The sequence below is a fragment of the Ischnura elegans genome, chromosome 10, assembly GCF_921293095.1.
Source record: "Ischnura elegans chromosome 10, ioIscEleg1.1, whole genome shotgun sequence".
NCBI classification, from domain to species: domain Eukaryota; kingdom Metazoa; phylum Arthropoda; class Insecta; order Odonata; family Coenagrionidae; genus Ischnura; species Ischnura elegans.
The window spans coordinates 38,144,974-38,167,666 of NC_060255.1; the positions used below are offsets into that span (position 1 = coordinate 38,144,974).

The following is a 22,693-nucleotide window of genomic DNA, read 5'->3' on the forward strand; positions in this document are numbered from 1 at the left end:
GATGTACAGATTAATTACAGAGTACTAAATTTGTCCCCCTAAGAGCCTATAAAATCTTCATGTATTGCATACTCTTAAGATTACTTTTTCAGTCTTCAATTCTGGGCCTGATTCTGCAATCAGGTTGTGTTCCAGTATAAATTTTCAATGGCTAGTAGTTCTTCAGAAGTGAATGTTAAAAATTTAGAAGATATTGGTACATAATTATTTTAAATTATGCACAGGATGTGAGACTGGATCTCTCTTCAACATATGTAAGTATTACCAATGACTACACTGTTTTCAGTTATATACCATGCTCAATTTTGACTTGAGTTGTAAGAAACTTGGAGAAGTAGCCAAGTTATGTTTCTGTGTCAATTTTCTACATCTGTTGTGTCTATTCCATTGAAATACTAGCTGCTTAATGGGTAAAGACGGGTGTGGAAATGAAAAAGCAATGTTTGTGGGGACATTCTTCTGAAGTGATATGCAGAGAATATAAAAAATTGTGAAATCATTATTGAAATTATCATCATTATCACTGGTCAATGATCCTTAGATTGGTTTGACGCAGCTCTCCACTAAATACTCCTATGAGCTAATCTTTTCACACCTACGTATTTCTTCTTTTTCACATCCTTCTTTACCTGTACAATATATTTTGTTCAAGGTCTTTTTCTGTTCTTGCCATATGATTGTCTTCATCAGGCCTCCTCATTCTTCTGTGGCACCACATTTCAAAGGCCTCTATCTTGCCTTCTGCGTTGCTGTCATTGTCCATACCTATTTCTGCACAGACGCATACCCCAAATGTAGGTTTTTATAAATTATTTATTTACTTCCACATTAAGTTTCCCACTGTAAACAGGTATCTCTTTTGGTGGAATGCTCTCTTCGCCTGGGCTACTCAGCTGATAATTTATTTCTTGCTTCTCATTGCTAACTCTGACTTCCTAATTGAAATTATTATAATATTAATTATTTAGGGAGGAACTAAATTCATTCAGAAAAAGTTGTCAGAGACTTGGGCATACTTCCTAACCTGCCCTTCTGGGAAACCTTTTCTATGATTATTTCTGAAGGAAGTGGTGACAAAGCCTATTAACAGGATGGCCGAGAAGGGGCTACATTCCTAAGGCCCTACCCAAGGATTCTTTAGTTTATGGAATGTCTGCATACAAGAATTCTTGCCACTGAGCTGGGCTCGAGTCAGCCAGTAGGGGCTGCGTACCACTTATAACATGTGAGTACACCATCAAGTCCTTCAGACTGAGTAATTACAGCTTTGAAATTTGGCGAAGTGGATATCAAGTGAAATTATCTGTAGCATGTACCTTAAGCTTCCTAGATCCTAAGTTGGAAAGGATATTTTCAATATTATCTCTAGATCCTTGAGAAGGAAAATGGTTGCCAATTAGCTTGAGTGAGACACTACACACACAGCACAAATTGAATAATATGGACATAATATTCGAAAATTATGCCTCCACAGCGGTATAAAACGTGCATGATGTGCAAATGTATGTACATAAAACACGCCTATAAATTGTGTAATGGTATAATATAGTAGTAGCATCACACAAACTTAATCCTTATTTTCATGCCTGGGCAAAGCTGAATAGAATGATGGACACTTCATATGGTGCAACAGTTATAACTTTAATAACATACACAAACTAAGAAGCAATATGTTGCTTTGCCATATCATAAATCTCATCAAGACTCTGCAGATTCAAAAAAGTACATGCAGGACTGAATTAATGATAAGATCTTGACATAAAACCACTTAATCCCACAAGTCTTTTGAAGTAAAACGTAACCCAAGGCGGATGTATTCAGAAATCTGTCACCCTCCCTTTTCTCTCCCAATCGCCATATCGAGTGGGCTCTGGACCTTTGGGACCGCCAATTTCCCCTGTGTTAGGATTGACATTATCAGGCCATGGAGTCAAGGGTTCCTTCTCCTGATGCGGATGCTTCCCCTCTATTTCATCAAGTTTACCTGTCAAAGCAAACAAAGTAATATGTTTTACATTGGTTTACAATTTCCAAGCTGACGAGAAAAAAAACAGCTTATAATATGAGAATAATACTCTACCAATTGGCGTTTTTTCTCTAAGTTTCTTTTTCAAGTTCTTTTCCTTATCCTGGGCGTTTACAGAGCTACTTAAAGAGCGGGCAGCAAAGTAGGCTACAAGAAAACCATAAAAGATGCAACAGACGCACTGAAACTATCAAATAGTATTATATAGCCTTAACACGAAATAACACTTACATGGCAAATTCAAGGATGAATTTCTGATAACTTCGACGAATGACATCCTCATGGAACTACGAAACATGGACATCATCAATGATCAATATAATAGCCTCGACGAGTTAAGATGTGCGCCTCAGGGAGTTCACAGAGAGGTAATCACAATTCACCGCACCGGCTTGGCACAAATGTCTTATCAATGAGTTCGTATAGCCCAAGAAGAGCTGTCAAGATATCCTTCACTTACTATTCTATTGCGTGTATCGTTCGCTGTCCTATGCGGTCCTATGTTATGGTCGGTAACGGTAGCAAAACTTTTTTTCACCCTCACTGTTTACAAATTGCTGCGATGTTGCCAGGTTTGATAAAGAGTCAATCCCTGATTCAGCTCTCACGAATGACTCTTTACCCTTGCGCGAGAAACAAATTTGAAGACCCGTTCCCACGATATCAACAGCGCGAGCGATTGGGTGTGCGTGCGAATGTTGATAGCCGTTCCAGTGATATTCAAGTTTATTGAGCTATGTTTATAAAAGTTGAACAATTTTACTAGGGACTATTAGAGATCCTTCATGGAGGATTTAACCATGGATTAGATATCTGGGTGTTGGGAATGATAGTTCTAGGTACCTATCACTCAAACTCATCTTTCTCGGTTACGTTTCATAATTTTCTTGCAGCACCGGACGTTGTGGTTAACATACATTCGAGAAGTCCAATGGAGATGTTAAATGCGTTATTGGCTTTGGTTTGCGCCAAAATCTTTCGAAGATCTAGTGGGACTAATGTTGAATCGAAAAGCTCTGCATGCAAAGCTCCTCCTTCTGAACTTCCTGCAGTGGATAACCGCAGCACGACCTTCAACACTTGGCCTGTTGATCAGCTTGAGCAAACGTTGAGGTGCATCTTAGGTGTGAATGTGACTGAAATGGGGAGTGAAGAATTTGACAGACTTCTTAGTGCAATCTCAGTTGATTTAGATGATGCTTGCCCTTTTAAGTGGGATGGGCAGTATGACTTTTGCATAATATCTGCCTCTGATGACTACGATGAAGCATATGAGTTTCAAAAAGATATAGAAAACAGACTTGAGTTGATTGGCTTCATGGTTTCTGAGGCGGTTTCACTTGGCAGAGATCAGTTCGAAGCGTACGAAGATGTTGTAGAAAGGAGTTCAAAAGTGATATTTTACATCACAAAGAATTTTTCAGATGATGGGGTGTGTTGTCACTTGGCCAGAAATACATTTGTTGCTCCGAGTGAACAATCGAAAAGTAAATGCATTCCCATTGTGGATGGCCAGTCGACCAAGCTTCCAGATTCTATGATGTTGGTGGAAAAACTGGTGAAGAGCAATCCATTCCATATGGACTTACGATTACGGAACGTTTTTGATGACAATGTGAGACAGGAAAGGCATAGAAGGGTTCACGAATTACAGAAAATATTAGACTGCAATAGGATGGAGATCCTGAAAAGAATACTTGTGGATCGTAATTTAAGTTGACAAAATAAACCACATATTTGTAATGTGTTAAGTGAAAAGACTTATATTATTTATTTCCAAATTATTTTATCGATTGGTAAAATTAGCCAACCCTAGATCCCTTTTTCAATATTGATTTAATGTAATTAGCTGTATTTCGATATTTAATTAATTGGTTGAATTTTACCAAAGATGTCAAAAAAACCAACCACAATCATATGAGATCTTGGTGAACATCAACTTCGAAGTATTGGTGTCTTTTTATATTTTTATCTGCTTTCTGGCTGTAGAGGGTTAGCTAGGGATTGACAGCCTGGAGCCATAGCAATGGCTGCATCCCCTTAGAGTGACAGAATTGATGCATGCACGAGAGAAAGCCATACATACATTTCTCATTTAAACAAGATTTTGGGAAATGGGGTAAGGGATGGTAGCTATACCTATCTGTTATTATTATTTGAGTATTCTACCGATTTAGGTAGGTTAGCATGGGGTATTGATGTGATTTATTGGTCCTAGGATTTGACATAGGAAAATATAAGACACATGCAACAAAAAATCAGCTTATTTTGTGTTACGAACACTTCTCAAAAAACTTGTTAAAATGTGGTAATTTTTTTCCAGCATAAGAAGATTCCATTCCATTTGGAATGTAGCTCTTGTGGGAGTATCTTCATTGCTAGATAGTGTAAAATATACAAATTTCTGTGGCCATTTTAAAGGGGCTCTTGTTTTACATTGTAGTCCAGTGGGAGTATACATTTACGTCCTCACTATGTTGAGTTTGATGACCATGCGCTTACACGCTGATGGTGAGTTGTTTTAAATTATCATTTACATATATGCATAAGTAGTAGATATACAAGGAATTTTAATTGTTCAAAATAATGTTTGCAAGTTTGCCTCTGGAGTATCTTTCCTAAGGAAGTATTACCTCCTTTTTTGCCGCTTTGCAAAAAACTATGAAAGCCAGGCGATTATCTCCAGAAAATGATTTCATCACAGAAATGGAAAGGAAACAAGTTAGTATTATAAACCTTTTTCAGTATATTTAGATCAGAACTGCAAAAAGATTTCTCAGAATTAAGCCACGTTTACCAAAGATGGAGCATAATGCATTGGTATGGGTTAATTTAAGGACTGTTATGAGCAAACCTAATAAACTTGTACAGCTAACCCTTTGTATGGGCTGATCATTCATGCAAACAACTGAGGAACTTCCCTCTGTTTAACATTTGTTTTTCTTTTAACACTTGTATTTAGTGTTTTTTGTAACAATTACAGGTTGAACCACTTTCATAAGAACAATAATGAGCTCGTCTCCAGGTTGGCTTGCAGCACTTTTGGATCCCAGTGGCTCTGACTAAAGATTTGTTGTCTGCATAGAGAACAATTTTGTTGTTCTTAATATATGTAGATCAGTGGTGTAACTAGGAAAATGCTTTGAGGGGAATAGGGGAGTGATCCCCCCTCAGGCAAAAGGAGGGGAGTCTGGGGAAACTTTTTGAAAAATGACATGCCTGGAAGTACATTTAACATCATTTTGGCACTTAAAATTTGGGTTTTGCTCACAATAAGCAATAAACTCTTGTCGGCCTCGGTGGCGGTGGGGATAGGTTCTCACCTACCATATCGAAGGTCGTGGGTTCGAGTCCCGCCTGGATAGGTTGTCCCTTCCAGGACATGGGTGTGTGTGATCGTCTGTTATTGATTGTTTAAACTCCCGATTTAAAGGCCTCGTTGTGCTGTTTTCGGGGGTAATTGAAATAAATAAATAATTCTGCTAGAAATCATCACTAGAGGGAAAACATGAGTATATAATAAAATTTGCTTCTCATTCTCTTACGCAATGGACTCTCCTCTTAAATTCGCTACAAGGCCTACTCCCTTTTATTCTACCCAAAAGTCCTATTCTATCCCTTCCTCTCTCTCATTTATCATAAAGACATATGACTGCACACCACCTGGACACAACCATTCAATTCCAGCTCCCGATAACAACAGTTGTAGAACAGTAAGTTACAGAAGTGGTGGAAATTAAATCAGGGAATATATATCTTGTTCCCAAAATATAACCATGTATTGGGAACAATAAATAACCTAGGTGCTGCGGAAATTAAGACATGATTTTGTGGGAATGATAAATAATTCATCACTATAATCCTTGATTTAGACATTATTGTAGACAGTGGCGTAACTAGGAATATGCTTTGGGAGGGGGGGGGGGGGGGATAGGATGGCCTGGGGTGGTGACTCCCCCCAAGGCAACAGGGTCCCGGAAAATTTTTGAAAAATGACATACCTGGAAATACATTTTACATCATTTTAATAATAATATTAATAAATTTATTTCACCATTGGCAAATTATACATCTGCAAGGCTAAAGTCAATATGAGATTTACAGATAATTACGTACCAGCATACATACATGATTGAAAATTTTCCAAGAACCTGCAGGTTCTTGGGAATTCTCAAGATAGTCATTTCACTATATGTACAAACATTAGAAACAGAGCCGAGAGGGTTATAAAAATACTAACAGAAAGTATGGAAAAATATAGGCATTCAAGTTGCCATCTAGAAAATTTCCTTTATAATGCATCCTCCAGGTATTCATTAATACTGTAATAGCATTTTTCAGCTAGGAGGATTTTTAGTGTCTTTTAGAATTCGGAAGGTGATTTGCTATTTTTATTTCATCGGGAACTTTATTGTAAAGGATCGAGGCAGAGTGGTAGGGACCTTTTAGGCAGAGAGAGCTGGAATATTGGTTTGAATGGATGTTATTTCTAGAACGGGTGAGGTGATCCACTATAGCTCTTTAGAAGGTTTCAATTTAGTGTCCTCATCCTGCAGGAAACAATTTAAATGTGGTGGTGTGGCAATTTGACTCTAAAAATTCAACTCCAAGCAGATGCTGTTATTAAATTTCAAAACTAGATGATATTTTTGAATAATTCTTTTTCTTAGGCTTTGGGGGGGATCCATTCCCAAACCCCCCTCCATGCGCCACTGATTGTAGAGACATATTGATGAGGGGATGCAGGTAGATAATAGGCAGATTGGTCATCCATCACAGATGGTCTTGGTGAGCATGCGTTGTATCTTTCCTTTTTTTTACTTATTGCAGTTAAATTAAAGTCTCTCCTTCCTGAGAAACTATATTAAATATTAAAATTTTCCTCAGTCATGTATTTTAACTTTACAACTACAGTAATTTCCACGCTTTGATATACATCACCACTTCCAACCATCGTTTCTCATCCTTGAAAATTACATAAATTTCGAAGCCAAGTGGACTGTATAGAGGAGGCCCTATTCCATCCTATGAAAGGTTGATTTCTGTTGCCATTTAGATCTCACTTCAATCATAATCTAGTAGTCATGGCAAGATAGGTTTAGGAACAATGGGAAAATTTTGAGCTGTTTCCATGTAGCGATTAGATTAGTGAAAAGCCGAAAGATTAAGAAAATATATAGGTAGGTCACTGGAGAAATTCTAACGAAAATGGAGAAATGACAGAAATGCAAGATTGTAGACAGACGTATGGAGCAGGCATATTGTGGCTTGAAATATTTTGATGGGGGGGAGGGGAGTGTTTGGGTGTTATGTGGGTTGCCTATGATTATATGTAGGTTGTTGTCAATTCTCTTGCATTGGGAAACCGTAAATTTTGTTAATAAGCTATGAATTATTTTATACAGAGTTGAAGTTTGAACTTAATCTTTATACTCGTTGACGGTTCATACGGAAATGGAATAATTCTTGACTTAAGTCAATGGCTTAGTCTCCAATAGGTCATTTGTAAGCAAAATCCACCTGATTTTTTGCAAAAGTTGATAACTAGTTTTTTGCAAAAGTTGGCGGACCCGCAGGGGGCACGCGCCCCACCTTGCGGGTCCGCCCGTATTGCCGAACATTGCAAAACCACAATTGCAACTTTTTCATATCATAAGGTGGCATTATCTTTTACATGTTTACAATCATTTTAAATAAAATTTTCTTATACTTTGGCTGTGACTTGACTGTGATCTTTTATTACGATAAAAGTAAAGACAACTCAAGATATGCTGCGCCCCCCCCCTTGAGTTTTTTCTGTATCCGCCCCTGTGTGGAATTGAGTCAGTTTAGTTTAAAGATGATTAGCCAGTCCATGACAGGCTTGCAGGAACTTTTGGATGTACAAGGGAATGAATGAAAAATATGAATACAAATACTGTTGGCAAAATTTTGAGGATCTGAGAAGCATTAGACTCGTTTTTATAACAGAAAAGCTTCACCAAAAGGAGTTTAGGATTAGGTATCAGGGGAACATGGTGTAATTAATAAAGAAAGGCTAGAGTGATAAAGAATATAGTGCTTTATTGTGTAGCAAAAATGTAGCCTATGCGTTTAGTGATCATAATTAAATAATTTCAAAAATTCCGCGCTCTGTGGGTGTACGTGATCCGAACCGGGGATGAGACCACGGATCCGACTCTCGATCTGGCTCACGTGGCTCATCCTTTTTGACATGTGCTGCCATCAGCGGTTATATTATTGTACTATCGCGTCTCATCAACAATACGCCCCAGTACGCCATCGTCAGCCATGACGCGTGAGAGCTTGGCGTCGTTATTGTTTTGGAAGTGAAGTAGTGTTATTGTATCATGGAGTGGTCGTGACTCAGTGTGAATTAGTTTGTTAATTTCCTACTGGCTTTGTTAAAACATTCTGTAAACTCAATCCACTCTCGTTGCTATTCATGATTTTGTAGATGACTAGCGTCTGGTGTAGTGATAACCTTCTTGGGATGAATGATACTGTATTTTTAGTGAAAGATATACATGTGTTGGATAGTCTCAAAGAAGTGGTGAGTTGCTTCCGTGAAGTTTAAGTAACTCGACGATGACTTCAGTGTATACAAAAAGTGCACTCAGAGTAGTAGTGGCCCAAATATGTCAGACAATTGGTTGGCATACCATTCAGAACTCGGCTTTGGAGATATTGGTTGATATTCTCCATCATTACATCGCAGACTTGACCAAATTGACTCATAGATACTCAGAGCTATGTAAGTACAATTCATGAGGCATTGTGTATTTTAAAGTAATGGGTGTTTATACTTATTGTTTGAACCATTTAGTTGATGTTTGATTGACCATTGGTTGAATTGCTATTAAAATTTAGTTTTCATCCAATTCTCGTTGATTATTTGAACGTCATCTCTTGAATTAATTGCATTTAGGTAAAGTTTAATGTCGTACCTTACATTTGCTACTGTTGAAGGCCGCATCATGTCATTTTGGCTTGAGGTAAATGCATTGATTTCATGCCCTTTTTGAGTATGGAGCACCCTCTTTCTATGTTCTTGAATGAACACTTGTACTTTGCATTGTTATTCAATAGGCCTGCATGGCTCTTATATAGCGGTATTTGTGATAACTGTAGGTGGTGATGTCAAAGGGCTGGACACAGAAACTTTTATTGTTTGAACAATAGCAATTTCAATGTATTTATAAGTGTTAAAAGAGGTATTTACCGAAGTTATTCCGTGAGTACTCATTAACCGTTGGAAAATGCACAGAACCGTTACTGCACACTGCAACGGTCATTGTAATTGTTTCAGAGTCAGTTGTCATCAAAAGGAAACATCCTGATGCTAATTTCAACTTCGCTGCCATCCCTGCGTTTAACATTTTTACGACCATGAGTGTGTGAATTTTTTCAAATTTTAAGGTTTTAGCTGGAATGCATGGTCTATCGTGAAGCTTATATGAAAGGTGTAATAAAAAAGACTCGAGTTACTTGAACCAAAGTTTTTTTGCAATTATGAAATTCTTCATTGTCATTAGTTGTTTTATTTACATCATACGCAATGTAAAAATATAATATTAAAAAATAATAAAATAAAGGTATCGGAAGATAAAGGAGAACCCGATGCTTTTTTGAAAGGGTTATTTGACAAGGTTATCTTAGTGGAGTTTTTGATTTCGGCGCAGTTTCAAGGGATAAATTAACTAAGTAATGGATTGTACAACCATAATACTTTATTTTATTGCATTATCGGTGAAATTCTCACTTTTCATAGATTATTTCTTACGAATTGGCTATTTTCACTGACTAATCTGTTTTTTTTTGAGATCCGGAATAGCGTTAAAATCCATTTCCGGGCATGCAGTTTCCTTAAATTTTCAGGGGAGGACGACCGAATCCCCTAGTAAGGGTGGGGGCATCAAGGGCTGCAGCCGAGGGCCCCCAATCACCCCTGACCGCCCCTGTGTATGGTTATCAGACTCTTGGGATTTTTTGCAATGTTTGTGTTTGGTAGTCGTGCAGGAAGTACACGTGTAAGCTATCTTATATTCTTTGAAGATAATCGCATTTCAAAGTCCCTGAAACTAGGATACTTGCATGAAACAAAGTGAGTGCTGAGGTACGTCTGCTTAATTTCCTTCTAAAATCGTCAATAAATATTTTACCTGGGTGCACAGTGATCTTACTTGTAATCTGAATTTCCATCAGATTTTTTGCAATATTAACGGTATTTTTGCCAGTTCAAATAGATATATTCAGGGGATGTGGGAGGACCTTGAGCTTACTTATGAGCTAAAATCGGTCTATTTGAATTTTCTAACACTGAGAAATAATTTGAAATCCCTTGAGACCTGGATGACCTGAAATTAACATCATGATTCGTTTAATATATCTCTACACTGGTCTTTAAGTTTGGAAAAATCTCCATAACTGTCAGCCTGGGACTACCTTCTAAGCATTGAATCAAGGTGTGACTTACATTTTTATTAATGATCTGTCATGTGCAGAGGTGCATGAAACAATGGTGGAGGAAGAAATTTACTGCTGAATAATAATTTGACTTGACCAGGATTATAACCTGCACATCCTGATTTTCAGGCGCCTATTCTATTGGTAGGTGACATAGTGGACCAGAAACAGGGATCTAGGTTCTAATCTCTGTCAAATTTAACGACTTGATAAAATGAGTTTTTTTTGTGTTGCCCTCCCTGTATTTTACCTCAAGCTTGCTGGAATCTGAAAATTACTTTCTGATGATAGCCTGTGAAAGACAATTCTCTTCTTAATCCCATCAAGTCTTCTCACTGGTATTTAGATGAGTTAAATAGGATCGAAGTTTTTTTCGGCGAACAAGTTGAAGGAATTCTTCTCGGGTGTTTCACCGGTTGAGGCTTTCCATGGCCGACGTTTCGAGGCTCGACTCGAGCATCGTCATCAGGGCAGTTGAATGTCGGACTGAGGGTTTGATTCCATTATATACCCTGCTTGGAGGTCAGGTGTCACGTGATTGGTTGAGGACTGGTCTCTTGGCAGCCAATCCGTTGATCCTTAGGCTTTTTAGAGGCATAGCCTCAGTCCATCAACAACACCTGGAAACCCGTTCTGTCAGCTCTAAAAAGCCAAAGGATCAACGAATTGGCTGCCAAGAGACCAGTCCTCAACCAATCACGTGACACCTGACCTCCAAGCAGGGTATATAAGGGAATCAAACCCTCAGTCCGACATTCAACTGCCCTGATGACGATGCTCGAGTCAAGCCTCGAAACGTCGGCCATGGAAAGCCTCAACTGGTGGAAAATCCGAGAAGAATTCCTTCTAGATGAGTTAAGTTTCGAAAACAGTATCGTTGCAGCAATGGCTTTATTTTTTCAAAAATATGTGCATATAGGTGGATTCTACTGGTGTGAGTTCTGATTATGTATATAGGTTCCTCAGAAATTAATTTTACCACTGGATATAATGGGTGGAGAACAATTGTGGCACGCAATTTTTATCCTGAATAGCTGATGCCAGTAGGAACCAAAATCACTAGTTGTTTTAGTTGATAATGCACAATTTTTGAACTGTTATGGAAACTTTGAGCCAAGCGCTCCTATTGGCTGCAAGTTTGTCCTGTTGGCAGATGCTGTATACCACTCTTGACTTTGAATGCCATGCCTGCATTTGCCTTTGTCAAGGGCATCAAGCAACAGGGCAAACTCACAGCGTATTGGAGCGCTTGGCTCAAAGATTCTCTAATTGTGATTTTTCAACCAAAGTGTCGTATACTTAAGTAATTTTGGTTTCTACTGGCGTCAGCTACCCAGGGTTAAAATTTTGTGATACAATTTTCTCCACCCTGTAACGATACCTCCACAACAAAAATGCTCAACAATAACCCACTGAATCAAATCCGCTCATCTAGTAATGCAGTATGCTGGAAAAATATACCTTAATCTGTGAAGCTTTCTGGTGCTGGCCAAACTACTTAATAACCATGACATTTATGGGATTTATCCCTGCCAAAGTGTAGAGGTGCATTTAAGTGTGATTTTTGCCATGAATAATTGTAGATATTGTTTTTATGCAATTGATGGTAGCTGATACTTTCATTAGAAAATTATTTGCATCTAAGTGTTAAAAGGCTTACAGATTGTATTGACATGGGATATTCCTGAGATTGTCTCTTTGATTTTTGTGCTGCATGAATCATCATCTAAAGTTAGTGGATAAAAACCCACATTAAAGACCTCAGCCCCCATGGTCACCATGACTCATTAGACAAAGGATTCAGAGTTAAAATCAATTTTTGAATTTCTTACTACTACTAAACTACTCAACTGAATTATAACCCGGCTCTTATATTTGCCAGCCTTTATGTCTTGGGTTCTGAGCATGTATTCAAATAGAGAATGTACAAAGAATTGTTACTACCCAGTTGTTACAAATCAGAAAATTTTTGGCTTATGATATGTCATTGTTTGATTTTGATAGATATATTTGCCTTGTACAATACTTCAGTTAATCTGTAATTAAGTTGAAATATCTTCATCAGACAGAAATTTTGGAAGTTCATATTCAAATGGCTGTATCCCTTGTAGTTCAGGGAGGTTTGACATCCCTTGACCCCACTATCTTCAGTTTGCCTTGCATTTGAATTTCTGTTACTACCAGACAGTTTGCTCCATTTTTTCAGGTTTGCATGAATTTTCTTGTAGTCTAATAAAGGAGCCCAAATAGTTCTTAATTTAATCAATAATTATACATTCAGCAATATAATTAAGAGTTAATGGTTTGGCAGTACAGTAGAGTTTAAGGTACTCTAGCAATTATTTAAATACCATTGAGATATAAACATGCGTAAATAAAATTCCTTGAATGTGGTGGTAATGGCTTCTGAAGATGCATTGCATATGGCATTGCAGAAGTCTTTGTGGGAGGGAGCCTCGGTTTCATGGAAATAAGTGGGACATTTAGAAAACCTGATTGTATCAGCAGGGGAATCGTCTCAGTCGTGTTTACATTTTGGAGCTGGAATGCTTTTTTATTCCTCAAACCAACCCCAAGTAGCATGTCAGTGAATGAATTTCGAATGGAAATTTTATGCGTCATAATATTCCATATCTATGGAATTTATTTGCGGAACTTGTATCAAATGAAAAGTGCTATTTTCAGCTTCCATTATCAAGTGAAAATTAATTAATTTTAGGATACTACTAATTATGCAATGTACCTCATGGTATTTTATTAAGCATTGCCTGAATCTGAATTGTTGAAATATTCATTACATTATGGGCATGTATGTATGTGAATTAATATACTTCATATTAGGTCATTGTGGTGGTCTAGTGAGTTGAGTGCTTGGCATCCGGCCTAAGTGTCTTTGATTAATATCTCATTTGAAGCCTTTGGGTAACCTCAAACCAAAGTTGTATAAGTTGTGAAGTGGCTTAAGGAAAGGAACTTTCCTTCCACCCTTATTCTGTGTTAATTCATACCTGTGTGGATTACTCACAATCTATTTTGAAAAAAACTATACAGCCCCTATCAGACTTAGTCTGGGGTAAGTGGAACTTAAAATTACAGAGCTTTGTTCAAGGTAGAATGAAGTTGCACTCAATCTATGGCCGGTGTTTCCTTTTACCTACCCTAAAGAAACATGTAAAATTAATGCCTCATTATGCATATTGTAAAGCTTGGAATTGATTTTGAAACTAAGACAAATATTTGAATTCACTTTGCTGGAAGCTGTATTCGAGGAAGTTGGATCGTAATACCCCCGATGAAAATTTTAATGAATAGTTTTCCTTAGGATTTCATATTAAATATGGCTACTGGATTTCATATTAAATATGGCTACTGGATTTAATATTACATATGGCTATTATCTGAAATTCCAAATCCTTCTGTGTATAATAAGTCATAAAGATATTACGAGCTAATGCCTTCATAATTATTTTAGTTGATGTGTGTAAGTTAAATCATTAGCCCTAGTCAGGAAAAGTGGTGGGTAGCCGAATACCTCCCATGAAAGAGGTTTTCTTTGAACCTTACGATTTATAAATATATTACATATGTGCTAATGTGAGGCCAGACATTCGATGCAGATGACGTACCAATCTGTATAGTTTTCTGGAAACTTTAAGTGCCCTCGTGCATGACTCCATGATTGAACAGAACTGCTGGATCCTGTCTGGATTTCATTCATTTTCATTGAGGTTGTGCTCACAAAATTTTCCTTTTTTGTTATTTTTGACTTCCTCTTACACTTATTTTATTCTCCCTTTGGATGTTTAATTTGATGTATGACTCACCATGTTTTTTTTTACGGCTACTAGTGTTTCTTTTTTCAAAAAATGGAAAGGTTATGTTTGTATTGAAAACATATGGTAAATATGTGGCAATTAAAATTTTCCTGCCTTGAGATATGTTTGGGAATTGGCCCTCAGCCATGGTATCTATCTTTAATAATAATTTTAATTTCAAAAATTCTGTTTTGTTTGGATTATCTTGATTGCTGATTATAGCAAGCATTGCTTCAAATTGCAGTCACTTTGGTCTTTGCTAATACTTTCTTAAATGTCATTGAATGATAAATATGGAAGTGATTTCAAGGAAGATATTTGTTGATTCTGATTTGTAAAATCACTCTGATAATTCTTTAGGATGTTCTTAAATTTTTAATTTCATGAATCTCATGGTACCTTTAAATATCTTTTTGGTTCTTTCAATTGCAGATGGTTACACAATTCCAAATTTGGATCATTTAGCATTAGCCTTTCGTGACCTTGGGATCAATTTAGATGAACTGGAAGAATATGTACAGTTTGTGGAGGCTGTGCCATGTGCAAAAGATATCCCCAAATATCCAATACCACGTGAATCACACCTAAATTTTTTGAAACCTGGTAGCCGTGAAGTTGTTCATAGGCCAGTTCATGTCCATGAACATTTACCGCCTATGCACCCAGAAATGGAAGGTAATATACAACTATTGATCATAATGAAGGCTTTTGTTTTTATTTTGTGCTAGTAATTTGAATTTGGTTTTTCTTTGATCATGAAGATTATGCAGTATTTATATTTTAGGAATGACAATATAAATAATTTTTCCTATAATTTCTTTGCATCTCTTTGGTGATTGCCAAATACACTAAATGTATAGTCTTGATCTCAAGTGTAAAGATATGTGATAGCACATAATTTTTGAAGGTAAATAGCCTGCAGGAGTATTAATTAGGGCTTCAGTTCATTTAATTTGGAAATAAATTGCAAATTTATTGAAACTCCAAGAATAAAAGATTAGTGATGTACAGCAATTTACCATTGCATCATCTGTATTGGCCTTTTTTCTTTTGTCATTAATGCTTCTTTTGAACTTCTCTTTGGCATGAAATCAAAATTAATAAAATTATAAATTATTTGTGGGTGTATATACATATATCAATAATTTCTGTTTGTTTTTTTGTTTCCTAATATCTTCTCTCTTGGTTTACCTTCCAAATGTGATTTATGGACCTCCTTATTAGAGCTTTTTTTGTGGGGGAGGTTTGGTATCCTTGGCAAGAGATGGTTATATTATGTTTTAAACTCATGGGATTTCTGTTTCATTTCTGGTCAAAAGAAATTATTTACGGCAGGTGGAACTTCACTCATCTGAGAGCACGATTCAAGCAATCATAGTATTTTTGCTATGATATATGTAGGTCTGATTTAGTCCTTTCAAGATTTTTAACATCCCTTTTTTAGTTTGTTAAATCATGAGGATAGTTGTTACAGATGAGGGAACTTGGGTTCCATAACAATTAAACCCTAAAAATGAAATTTTTGCACTCACCAACTGAAATATCTGTGGAGTCTTGGTGCATTACATCCTTTTACAAAGGTATGAAAACAGCCCAAACATATTGTACCTAGCTTCAATTCAGTTTGCTGATAAATTTCAAAGGAAGGAATTCACAAACAAGTGATAAAGATTTTTTTAGTAATACAGAGCAACTTAAGGAGTGTATTCTGATATTGGTAGAGATGGTGAAATTTACTTAAGTATGAGAGGCTGTAATTGAAGAACTGCTGAAGCTAGGTAAAAAAATATTCGTTATCCTTTCATACCAGGGTGATGATTGATAGATTGATTTATTCGCCTTAAAAAGACAAGATATGTTTTGTCAAGTTTTACAAATAAAACTGCAAATAAAAATTACAAGGAAATTTAAATAAAAAAAGTAATTCTACAAGAGAAAAAATTCAAACAAAGTTGTATTACATAAAGATAAGAAAAATATTTGTTTACATCGTTAAGACTTTTTATCCCTCTATGTACTCCTAAATGCTGTAAAATGCTTTTTTTACAAAAAAAATCTTTTAAATTATTCTTGAACTTTTTTGCTTTTACTTATAAAGGAAGTTTGTTAAATAATATTTTCCCAGAAAATTCTAGGGTTTTTTTTTGAAGCATTGATATTCTGCCATGGTGATTGAAAATATTGAATTTGCCTCTGGTGGACATCTGTATTTCTGGTCAGAGAAATGTTTTTACAGCATGCATAGTGAATCGCATTATACGTGTACATGTTAGGGATTGTCATAATTTTATGCTATTTAAAATATTTTCTGAAAGACTCACTTTTCATTTTAAAATGAAAGGAAAAGGAAAAAGAAGAAAAGAAAGGAAATGTAACAAAATTTGAGTGACTGAATGGCATGGTGTGGTTGAATTGTTCTGGAAAGACACTCAGGGTACTCAAAATATGCCATGGAATCTCATCCATGGTATCATGGAAATTTGTCATGATGCACTAATCAGAGTAACCACTGCGCTGACGGCTGAATGAAGGGTTGTATCTTTGACATGGAATGATAGGGTAGATTTGGCCTTAGAAATCTCAAGTTTTCCACTTATTCTTTTCAAATGCATTTGAGTTATCAAAATAAATTAGTTAGTATTTTTCATGTGCTTTTATTAAGGATGCTTTATTATTGTAAATGTAAATTTGCACCGTATTTTGACTCTGATGTCGCTAAAATTGTAGTTTAAAAGTTTCAATCTGTGCGTTCACTCTGAAAAAATAATGCTTGAAGAGAATTTAAATATATTATTTAGAGTTCTACATTTTATTGCTTTTAATATTTCATGGTAATTTTTAATGATCGTAAGCACAGAGTGAAAAATTCATGAGTTATGAAGATTTTTGTTAGAGGACAAAATATGGAAAAGAATTTCACATATCGATGTAGTACAATTTTACAAACTGAGTATTACTTGATTCAAATGTTTTTTTTATTTATCAATCATTGATAAGGAGTTGCATTCCAGTTTTTATCAATTTTGTCCCTTTGGTTAGCTTTTATGGGTAGGTAAGGGAGTTTCATATTTAGTAATCTTGTTACAACCATGATTGAACATTTAGGGAAATTTATGTTTATTTTAATGGCAGGGAAATTTTTTTGTTGTTTCCATGATAAATATCAGAGATTAAACATGGTCCAAGCTCTGGAAATATAGGCTCTTTTTCCAATTTTTGTGTTTTCGATAGTCGGCAGAAATCCTTTAATTTTTTATTGCTAATTTTTCTCCTCCTAAAAATTATTATTTTGGAACAAGTCAAGGGTTCAATGTTTTCATGAAAAGAGAGAAGGTACTTTATTCACTGCATCCATCCAATGGCCTTGCTTATTGTATTCCATTTCCCTTGCTGTCAATTGTAAAAATATCTATGCATTAGTTGATAATATAGACATGAGGTGCATGATTTTACAGTTTCCTGGGGAATAACGTGAATGAAATTTCCTAGGTCTTGCCATGGCTAGGAAATTTAGAGTCTAATGCGCAATCTTGAACCGAATCGTTACATATCAGTGTTCTTAGGCTGCTATTGGTTGATCCCCAATTGTTGAGTTAAAAAACCATTGACCAGCTCTGGCGATCTGAATTTCATTTTGGAATCCTATTTCATGAGCTGCTGATCATTTGGTAACTGATATTTCAGTTGAAATTCTTCCTCTCCAACCTTACCTCTAAAATCCCTATGGCCAAGTGATCCAATAATTAGCCAGATAGCCACAGCACTCTCAAATCATCCCAATTGATCTCATGGTCTCAACTACAGCTCTTGTGCACAGTAGCTTTGAGAATGAGTGGCAATTCTAACCTAAAGCATTGTCTGTCTTTAAATAGGATAGTTTCCTTCATCAAAGAAAGCGAAAGGCATTGATTGCGATTCATTACCCACCATTAGTGTAGTAATATCATAAAAATGATTTTGTTTTGGAAATTCCAGTTTAGACGAATAATGGTCAATTTTAACCTCATTTGAAAAAGGCCGGATTGGCACCCATGCAATGCCACTCCGCGCGACGTCACAGGGACCTTGATGCTATGTGAGTAGTCAGGAGTTTTACATCATCTGAGATTACCAGTGCAAGCATGCATGAGGCACTGAGCTCAGGGAAAAATCTCTCAATAATCAACTATTAAAATTGCCTATGGTTGGAAGGTTTCCTTCGTTTGGTAGGATATTAATAATCCTTATTTAAGCCAAGCGCTACTTGCTAGCAGGGTACTCTGCTACCTGCTAGCAGCCTGCATGCAGCGGTGCTCGTAGTATTGCACCAAGGTGGTCTCACACAGCAGTAGGCGGAACCAGAATGACGTAGCACGGGCTTTTCCCAGCATTCATACCTAGCTGTCGCATTTTTGTCTGCTTGAAAATTTTCACTTTTCATTAAATCGCAAAAAATAGATATCCTCATTTAAAAATCTAAAAGCGTGAAGTACGTACTCCTGGAGTAATAATATTTTGATTTAGGCAATAAAAAATTAATAGAAAACCACCCTATTGCTGGAAATCCCAAAAAATTCAACATTGGAATCCCAATCACAAAGTCTTTGTGATTGTAACATAAACCTCTACAATGGCTTATGAAATTATCGTTTACTTTGCCTTTTATGATAAATTATGAGTTTTGAGTTTGAGAGAAATTTGGTGAATGGTTGCTAATCATAGTAAACACCATGGTGAATGGATATGGTACTTTTATCTATGCCGAGTGAGGGCTCTTCAGAATATTCATGGTAAGTCACAAATTTTAAACAGTGCTAAATGGGTTAATTATTGAAGGGGAGATGTAAGTTGATATGTAATAACAGGCTTTTTTTTTAATTTTTAGTGTATTTTCTCTGCTTTAACCTTTTACTTAATGTTTTCCTTGAAATACTAATACTTTGAGTTATCAATTGAAAGTCTATTTTTTACGTAAATATTGTGGTCAATGAATTAATAACTGGCTTTCATTGATTACTACCACTTATTAATTTTGTTTTACAATCTGTACCAGTGACCTATACAGTAGACTCTCGTTATTACGAAGTTAACGGGACCAAAAATCCGGAGGTTCGTAATAACGAAGTTCGTATGAACGTTTCTTTTAGGAATCTTCGAAATAAACCGCATGTGACAAATGCGATTAAATTACGCGGAAATATATATAAACAGGAAAATTCGTTTCAGTTTCGGCATGCAGCATGACGTAATCGAGGGTTGATATCCTCCCGAGTACAGTAAATCGATTTACGAACTAGATGCGTTCCAAGACCTTGTTCCTAAGTTGATAAACCTACGGTCCGGCCGCCGAGAGTTGTCCGATGACAGGCAGAATAGTCTAGGTCGGGGCAGCGTTGCCAGGTGAGAAAGAGAAACGCCAATAAAGGCCTCAGTGAAGAAAGGAGCGGGAAATGACGACGAGCGTGAAGGACCCAGTGGAAGAATCACTTGTTTTGGGGATTCGAAGAAAGGGCCTGTTTTAGTGGATCAGGCTTATTTCGCTGCTCTTCATACATTTGACGACGTTGTATGCCAAGGCGATACTGTGAGGTGCGTTTGGGGGACAGCGATTGGCTGCAAACCGTGCTGGCGAAGGGTTATCCGCACCTCCCATTGTGCCGTCATCAGACAGGTCGTACTGTATGCAAGGCATCGCGGAGTACGGTTACCCTGCAGAATGCAACACTTCACAACAATCGTGCGCTAACTCACGATTGTGACGAATTGATCTAGCTGGGCGTGCAGCGCAGCCGGAGCCGAAAAAAAATCGCTCTCCGCGGCAAGGAACAACGGGCGAAACGCTGAAAAGTTCCGGAATGAATGATACTTTGTTCAGATTATGGCCAGAGTACGATTTCCTCTACTCCGCATGGCGTAGCAACGGCCAAATCAAAAGGCGCCAAATTCGAAATTCTGAATGCTGTCATATCTGTAAGTTCGTAAATCGAATGTGCGTAGGAAGAGAACTAACTGTACATCAAATTTACGAGCTTTAATGAGTCTGTCACCATGATTCCCCAGGAATGAAGCTTATTATACGACGTGAAGAAATAACCATAAATGGCGCTATTGATCAGTGTACACGAGGACAACTTAAACGTGGCGAGATTATTAAAACTTAGCGTAGTGAATACCCATCTAAATGCCATAGCTTATGCGTGGAACTTCGTAATAAAGTTCATTTTGTAACCGCCAGGACCGGGACTGAGGTTCGTAATTTCGTAAAAACGAAAATTTCGTAATAACGTTTCTTTTACCATAGCTTGGATAAGCCTTTTCGTCGGGACCAACGATTTGCTTCATAAAAACGAGAACTTCGTAATAACGTTTTTCGCATTAAGGAGAGTCTACTGTATAATGTTGTTTTTTGCTCAAATTTGTGATTTCTGTGAGGTTTCTTTGCACAAATTTTGATGCAGTATTTTCTCACTTCCTATCTTACTATATCTCATGTATTAAAATTCTAATTTATTTGAGGATTCAGCATTTACTATTTTTCCGTAACATACATTTTCAGTTTTTGTTGTGATTACTCAGGGTTTATTTTATACATAGTTGGTAATCATCAAACATCATGGACTTAAGAGGACAGAATGAAATTTATTGTCTTTGTGCGTATGAATACAAGGTAGATATAATTATTTTGAAAGAAATAAGTGAGCTAACCAAAAATTAATCATTTGCATTAATTTAATCTCACATTGAATATTTTGAAATGTCTTGTGGACTGGCCTGCTATCAGTCGGAAAACAAATATGCTGTGGCTGCCCCTGTGACAGTGTATGAGAGACAGTGGGCAAAACCTAAATGTTCCTCACTTTTCACAAATATGTCTGATGTTCTCCAGTAGGTATGATTGCCTCTGAGAACCTAACCCTAGCGGTCAAAGGCACCCTACCATTGCCATGTAGTCCGTAGGCAGAGGCTCATACAAAAAGTGGCTATTCAGGGAAGGAGATTGTTGGTGCTGTTTGTTCTAATTAATTGGCCTGTTAATTGTGAAGTCTACTCTTTAAAAATTGAATAATCTATCTCACTAATTGCTTTAAATGCACAGATTTCATTTGCTTCCGCAAAATTTGTAAGTTTTCATAAAGTGAAACGTGCAGTTCTTTAGATAGTGGGGGTTTTGAATTCTTAAAATCCCTGTGAGTTTAATTTTGTTTCTGAAATATTTTTATGACAAAATTCATTGCTCATTAATTTTCTGTGTGTATTTAATTGTTCTATATCTGTATTGCACCATTCACTTCACCATCAGGGAGTAACTTCGCAAACCCATGTAAAACATATTGTAATAAATTATCACATATGTAAGTACCTTGTTAATACTCAATTTATTTGAGTAAGATCCTAATGAAATACATTGACTGTAATAGGAACTTTTGGAAATATTTCAGCATCCCAATGCCATTTACACAAATCCACCAATTGGAATCTTCGTCTCGAACGAAGTTTATCTTAAATGAACAAAGTCTGTAACTCCAGAACAATGAAGGGATTCAACTTCTCTGATAAGCAAAAGGTCCTTGCTAATGTATAGAATTGTTTACAATGAAATTGCAATCACCTCAGGATCCTCCCTATGGCCAGGAAGGGCTTGTAATATCTGCATTTGTTGACAATTTTGTTGGAGCAGCAGTAGAAAGATATTTCCAGGCAATTTCATCTGACAGGATTTTTAATGGCCTCTGGTATTCTTCTCCCCAGGCAATAAAGCATTCACCCAGGAGAAAATTCATTTTCAAGCCATTTTACTGGCTGCTAAACCTATACTCCCCTTTCTTTCTGGAAGGGCTGTTTGAGGCAGTAAAGGTGGAGAGCAGCTCACTAGGAATGCATATGCTAGGCAAATGGCTGCAGTGGGTCACCTCGTTAGTCTGGTTGTGTACGAACATTAAGTCACACAGACATGAGTCCTAAATGGGGAGAGTTTGGTTTCGCATTCTCTAGCTGAACTCTTAAAGTGAACCTATCGTTTATTAGCTCTGTGGAAATTTGTTGCTTATGGTCAAGTGTCAGATCAGCTATAAACCTTGGTGCCAATTTTGTAGCTTTTTGTATTCATCATCATAAATTGTATTTTGCCTTGCGAAATGAAGTCCTTGTGGTTCGGGGGTAAAACGAATTCCCATATCTATCCCTCTGGCAAAATATCTCTCTTAATTTATTGCTCCTATTGGATCTGAAAATATAATGGGGCTCTAAGATGATGTTCTCTGTGTAAATATGCCGTTTAATAAATATACCGTAATGAATATACCTAAATATACCGTATTTTTCTAAATATAGTCCCCCCTTTTTTTCAAAAAATGCACATGGTAAAACTATAGGGGGGACTGTATTCAAACCCATTTTTAAAATTTTC

At 36.7% G+C, this 22,693-nt stretch overlaps 2 protein-coding genes across 5 annotated transcripts in view; one reads left to right on the plus strand and one right to left on the minus strand.

Moving 5' to 3' along the window:
* Positions 1 to 1,620: 1,620 nt before the first annotated feature.
* Positions 1,621 to 2,562, minus strand: LOC124167288 (succinate dehydrogenase assembly factor 4, mitochondrial-like). The gene is made up of 3 exons (XM_046545211.1): positions 2,258 to 2,562; positions 2,081 to 2,173; positions 1,621 to 1,984 (listed from the first exon to the last, which is right to left on the minus strand). Exons 1-3 carry the CDS (start codon positions 2,331 to 2,333, stop codon positions 1,818 to 1,820), a joined length of 336 nt encoding a protein of 111 aa, XP_046401167.1. The 5' UTR covers positions 2,334 to 2,562; the 3' UTR covers positions 1,621 to 1,817.
* Positions 2,563 to 8,291: 5,729 nt separating this feature from the next.
* Positions 8,292 to 22,693, plus strand: part of LOC124167289 (transcription initiation factor TFIID subunit 3-like) — a 56,974-nt gene continuing 42,572 nt past the window's right edge. For 3 of the 4 annotated variants that reach the window (XM_046545212.1, XM_046545213.1, XM_046545216.1), the window contains exons 1-2: positions 8,292 to 8,780; positions 14,740 to 14,982. In XM_046545212.1, coding sequence (XP_046401168.1) covers positions 8,615 to 8,780; positions 14,740 to 14,982 — 409 coding nt within the window. In that variant the 5' untranslated portion in view covers positions 8,292 to 8,614. The remainder of the gene's footprint in view (positions 8,781 to 14,739; positions 14,983 to 22,693) is intronic. The other variant, XM_046545214.1, reaches the window with a different exon arrangement.

Coding starts and splice junctions, on each gene's coding strand:
- LOC124167288 (XM_046545211.1), bottom strand. CDS start 2,333: ATGATGTCCATGTTTCGTAGTTCCATGAGGATGTCATTCGTCGAAGTT. Junction 2,174..2,257: donor TTCATCCTTGAATTTGCCAT/GTAAGTGTTATT, acceptor GTTTTCTTGTAG/CCTACTTTGCTGCCCGCTCT. Junction 1,985..2,080: donor TAGAGAAAAAACGCCAATTG/GTAGAGTATTAT, acceptor TTGCTTTGACAG/GTAAACTTGATGAAATAGAG.